Source organism: Cibotium barometz, chromosome 60 (assembly GCF_041138505.1).
Source record: "Cibotium barometz isolate CiBa-2024 chromosome 60, ASM4113850v1, whole genome shotgun sequence".
In the NCBI taxonomy this organism is placed as follows: domain Eukaryota; kingdom Viridiplantae; phylum Streptophyta; class Polypodiopsida; order Cyatheales; family Cibotiaceae; genus Cibotium; species Cibotium barometz.
Genome location: NC_141105.1, coordinates 24049411 through 24054308, shown reverse-complemented (window position 1 = coordinate 24054308; position 4898 = coordinate 24049411). Strand labels below are relative to the sequence as shown.

The 4898-nt window shown below is 45.2% G+C and overlaps 1 protein-coding gene across 2 annotated transcripts; it reads left to right on the top strand.

Moving 5' to 3' along the window:
- The first annotated feature begins 881 nt into the window (after positions 1–881).
- LOC147605152 (tonoplast dicarboxylate transporter-like) lies at positions 882–4053 on the top strand. Of its 2 annotated transcripts, none has more exons than XM_086794408.1 (6): positions 882–2361; positions 2492–2535; positions 2688–2783; positions 2885–3002; positions 3305–3697; positions 3811–4053. In XM_086794408.1, exons 1-6 carry the CDS (start codon positions 1275–1277, stop codon positions 3849–3851), a joined length of 1779 nt encoding a protein of 592 aa, XP_086650534.1. In that variant the 5' UTR covers positions 882–1274; the 3' UTR covers positions 3852–4053. The 2 variants fall into 2 exon arrangements, with proteins under 2 accessions (XP_086650534.1, XP_086650535.1); XM_086794409.1 differs by having other exon boundaries at positions 884–2361; positions 3305–3509.
- Positions 4054–4898: the final 845 nt, after the last annotated feature.

Genomic DNA, 4898 nt, shown 5'->3' with positions numbered 1-4898 from the left:
TGCTCTCTTCGAGAGGAGGGGAGGGGAGGGGATGAACTAGATTTATCTTAGAAGATGCAGAAAATATGTTGCATGTCGTGAGAGGAGAGAGAGGAGTAAGATAGGAAAAAAAAATGCTAAAAAAATTTAGGTTACCTGGAGAAACTCAAGGAAGAATGCCTCCCAGTGCCGAGGGAAGAGGAAGGCACTGGAAATCGGTCTACAAATGCCAAGCAACAAGATCCATCTTTTCTCTGCGTTTTGGAGGGAAGGAATGGCAGCCTAGTCCACTAACCACGCTCCATTGGCTGGAGATCAGTGCGCCCAAGATTGGGTAGCCAAGCTCGACTGCCCACGTAGAGGCGAAACAGGGGCAGGAAGTGGAGGCCAACGTGGCAATCGGATGAGCATGCAAACAGGTGGTGTGTAAAGGGAAGCAACATAGCACCCACTGCGATTGGCCCAGCGCATTCCTGTAGGTAGGGGAGGGTCGATGTGTAAAGACCCTCACATACACACATTCAAACCTCTCTCTCTCTCTGTCTCTCTCTCTCATACACACACACACACACACACACACACACACACGCACGCAAAGTCGCTCTTCCAACTTTACTGTTGTTGTCTCTCCCAACTTTGCGGCCCCCTATTTTTGTCTCCTCTCCTTCGCGTGCTTGTCTTCCCTATTTTTTTCCCCCCTCTCTCCCTCTCCTCTCTTTCTTTTCGCTGCGGCATTATAACACGTTAAGGCTTTGTTTTTTCGTCGTCTGATGTCATCGAGAAACCCGTTGCGACGCAGACGTCGCAGTGCTTTATATAAATGGGAAGGGGAAAGTGATAGGAGAAAAAGCTCGGAAAGGGAGAGAAAACTGTATAAATAATTGCTCCGTGAGTCCGCAGAAGCGCATAGCCATGAGATTCCCTATAGCGCAATCATAGAGAGAGAGAGAGAGAGAGAGATCAGCGGCTATGGCGATGCACGCTCTTTCCTCTGATTGGCATTTACTGAAGCTATTGCGCATTGGGTTCTAAGTGAGCTCATCTGATGACAATTTGACTTGGTATGGCGATTTGGGCAGTTCCTTCTGATCTGCTGCAGAGCTTGGCCATGCCTAGGAAACTCTAATGTGATATTATTTTAACTTCGCCAGAGCAGGGGGCACTCAGAAATCAATTGACCTTCTATGATAGTTGTCACTGGTAAAAAGCTAAAAACAAGCTTAGCTATGGCGGAAAAACACAGCAACTGCTGATGCTCCATAGCCAAAAAGCACCATATTGAACAAATCAAAGCTATGGCAGGAGAGCAGTCTTTGCCATCTGCATCGCAGCCCCTTTTGCGCTCTTCAGCAAACAGCATGCCCCCATCTTCTTCATTGATAATAAGAAGGGTCGCTTCATGCCTAGTTTCCCACACACAGAACATCTCTATTGTTGCAGGCCCTTTTGCTTTTCTGATACTCTTCATTTTTGTTGACATAGAAGATGATACAGGCAAGAGTGGTTCCATGGTGGCAGCCATGGCATGGATGTTCATATGGTGGATCACAGAAGCAGTCCCCCTTGCCATCACTGCCCTTGTACCCCTCTTCCTTTTCCCGCTCTTGCAAGTGGAAACAGCCAGCACTGTCTCCAAATCATACACCAATGACACTGTTTTTCTCATCTTGGGCTCCTTCATACTGGCCAATGCCGTAAGGTTCCATAACCTTCACAAGCGCCTGGCTCTTCAGATAGTGCTTCTCTTCGGTAGCGACCCCCGTTTCCTCCTCTTCGGGTTCTGCGTTGGCTCCGCATTTGTCAGCATGTGGATCGACAATGCCGCAGCCGCTGCCATGCTCATGCCCATGGCAGTTGCAGTCCAGCAGAAAGTCCATGCAGGATTCCACCCACAAGAAGAGAATCAAGGAGATTATGCTCATCATCTTCAACATGACGATGAGCATGAGCTCAAGCAACAAGAGGAAGTTCTGTCTGACAGCCACAGCATGTCCAGCCTCGAGACCCAGACATCCTTGCACCTTGAGAAGCATCTGTCCAATGTGCTGAGTACCATGGATGCTGAACAGGCCCTCAAAGTGGAGATGGATTTCTGCCGAGGCGTTGCCATCTCCGTTGCGGTCGCTGTGACGATTGGCGGGATGTCCACCCTCACAGGAAATGCTGTAAATTTGATCCTTACCGGTATCTGGGAGACCGACTTTCCCAAGGAAAAGGATATCTACTTCCTGCAATGGATGCTGTTTGCTTTCCCTTTAGCATTCATACTCACCCTGGTGTTGTGGGTGCTGGTCTGCATCTTCTTTTGCCCTCCATCTTCTGTGAAACCGGTCTCTGCATCACTTCATTCTCTTCACATTGAAGATGAGCTTGCCAAGCTGGGTAAATATTTATTTCCTTGCTTTTCAAGTTCAAAGAGAGCTCAAATCACCTCTTCGTTTTTTTCTGTACTTATGTGAATCATACAAGATGTTGATGCAGCTGATTGTGTATTTCTTGATATTGTTCTCAGGTCCTGTTACATCTGATCAAGTTGCTATTCTGGTTGTTTTCTTTGTAAGTCAGACCCCCCACACACCTCGCCCCGCCCTGTCTCTCTCCCCCCTTAAAACACACACACACACACACACACACACACACACACATTCCACCACCAACCTATCCGGATTTTTTTTGTAGTAATCTGTTAACACAGAAATTGTCCACAGATCCTAATTGTACTGTGGATGACCAAGTCCCTGACTGGTAATGCTTCAGGATGGGCATCGTTGTTTGATGACTATCCGGCTAACGGCTCAGTTACTGTAAGCTTGATTTCATAGAGAGACATGGCAAGATCTGAGTTTATGTAAGATGATAGATTTTATTGTTGTTCACATTGTGATAAAACATGGGTCTTGTGCAGATTCTCATGGCAGTGCTGCTGTTTGTGATTCCTAACCCCATGGATCGCAAACAGAGGCTTATGAATTGGTCCCAGTGCAAAGACATCCCATGGAACATCATTCTGCTTGTGGGAGGAGGTTAGCATCAGCATATAGGATTTTTTCGATCACAATAATTACAATACTTAGATGGAAATTAACCAATTGTTGTAAATTGAACCTACTTCTTAACATATTAAATCAGAAGAGGGCTGGAGGGTTCATTAGTGTATGCAGGCATAACCAGAAGGATGAGACCAAAGACTCATTCAAAAGTTGTTTGCAAGAAAATCCTTCTCTACTCCTAGTTAGTGAGAACATGGATAGAGATGTTTGATGGGTGGTGGTCTCTAATCAACATGGTATCCTTTCTGTCTAATTTAGCTCAGATTACTGTGCAGGTTTTGCTCTAGCTGATGGGATTAAGGCCAGTGGGCTCTCGGATGTCATTTCACAAGAAATGAGCTTTCTTGAGTCCACACCTTACTGGGGAATCACTCCAATCATTGGCATAGTAACAGGCATTGTGACCGAGTTCACGTCCAACTCAGCAACAGCCTCCATATTCATCCCGCTCATGGCTGAGATCGCGCTGTCCATCAACAGGCACCCTCTTTTTCTCATGGTTCCTGCAGCCTTGGGCTCCCAGTTTGCCTTCATGTTGCCCATTGCCACAGGCCCTAATGCCATAGCCTATGCCATAGAGTCTTTGAGGGTGAAAGACATGGCAGCACCTGGCTTTATTCTCAAGATTGTGGCAATCGCTTTGCTCTCCATTCTTATGCCCACTCTTGGTCTGCTCCCCTGCCCATTATTCCCTTCTTCTAGCTTGCTTTCTTGTGAGAGCATTTTTTGGTGTGTTTTGATCCATTCAGTTCACTTTTCTGATGTCTTCTTTTGGATGCAGGAGCTTTGGTCTTCAATACCAATTCAACTCTTCAAACGTGAAGATCAGTGAGACATGGTGTCTAGTTTTGCTTCATTTTTTAGGCACCATCTTTGTGCTCCAAATCTATTGCTGACTAAGTGGCCAATAAAAGCTGCATTATCATTGATTTGTTAGGGACTCCTGTGTAAGAGAAGCCTCATTTTTAGGGGCTTCAGCTTACAAGAGTGCAATAAAAGGTGCATGTTTCGAGGCCTTGTTCAATTCTTGTCCTTCAAATAGACTTCTACACTGATATATATTTGGATCTAGGAAACTCTTACTGCCATATAAGATATACTTGAACATTGTGTGTGTGTGTGTGTGTGTATAGTTTCCTGCCATATAAGATATACTTGAACATTGTGTGTGTGTGTGTGTGTGTGTGTGTGTGTGTGGTTCTATTGGAGAGTTTTTCTCAACAGGTAGTTTTTTCTCTTTTGCAAAATACATGCTCCTTTGGTAAAAGGGCAGTAGGGCTAGCTTGAGGAGTTAACGAAAACGACCAATTCACACTGGTCATGGCTCTTGCTTTGGTTTTGAATTTGTAGATCCTCATTTGAAGGAAAGTAGTCTTAATATACTAGCTCAATCAACTCTCTTCCTTCGAATGAAACTAATCTTAGGGGTTTTTGGGCAGGTTTGAGAAAAAGCATATCTGTCACCCATTATGACCCCTGCCCAAAAGCCTATCTTTCACCCGTCAAGGCTTCGGGGTCGTTGGGAATGTAAATCCTAGCCATTGAATTAGCAAGCTTTATTTTGGAAGGATACACCTCATACTAACACAAGATGTTGATACATCAACACTAAGAAGCTCATGACTCAAATAAAAGCAAATGAATTAAGGACATATCAGAACAAAGAATAGAGGGCCACATAAAACTTGACACTTGAGCAACCCAAAAAAGAAAAATCTACTAAAGGACAAGAGGTATGTTTTTCTGTAGGAACTCTAGGTGACATGGTTGCCAGCCTATGATCGATCGCGGCCACATCGCGAGTTCCTCGGCCTCATGTCCTTGCCATAGTCCATGCACTTGTCCTTACCATACTGCATGCAGGGGCTT

Coding starts and splice junctions, on each gene's coding strand:
- LOC147605152 (XM_086794408.1), top strand. CDS start 1,275: ATGGCAGGAGAGCAGTCTTTGCCATCTGCATCGCAGCCCCTTTTGCGC. Junction 2,362..2,491: donor AGATGAGCTTGCCAAGCTGG/GTAAATATTTAT, acceptor TATTGTTCTCAG/GTCCTGTTACATCTGATCAA. Junction 3,003..3,304: donor CATTCTGCTTGTGGGAGGAG/GTTAGCATCAGC, acceptor ATTACTGTGCAG/GTTTTGCTCTAGCTGATGGG.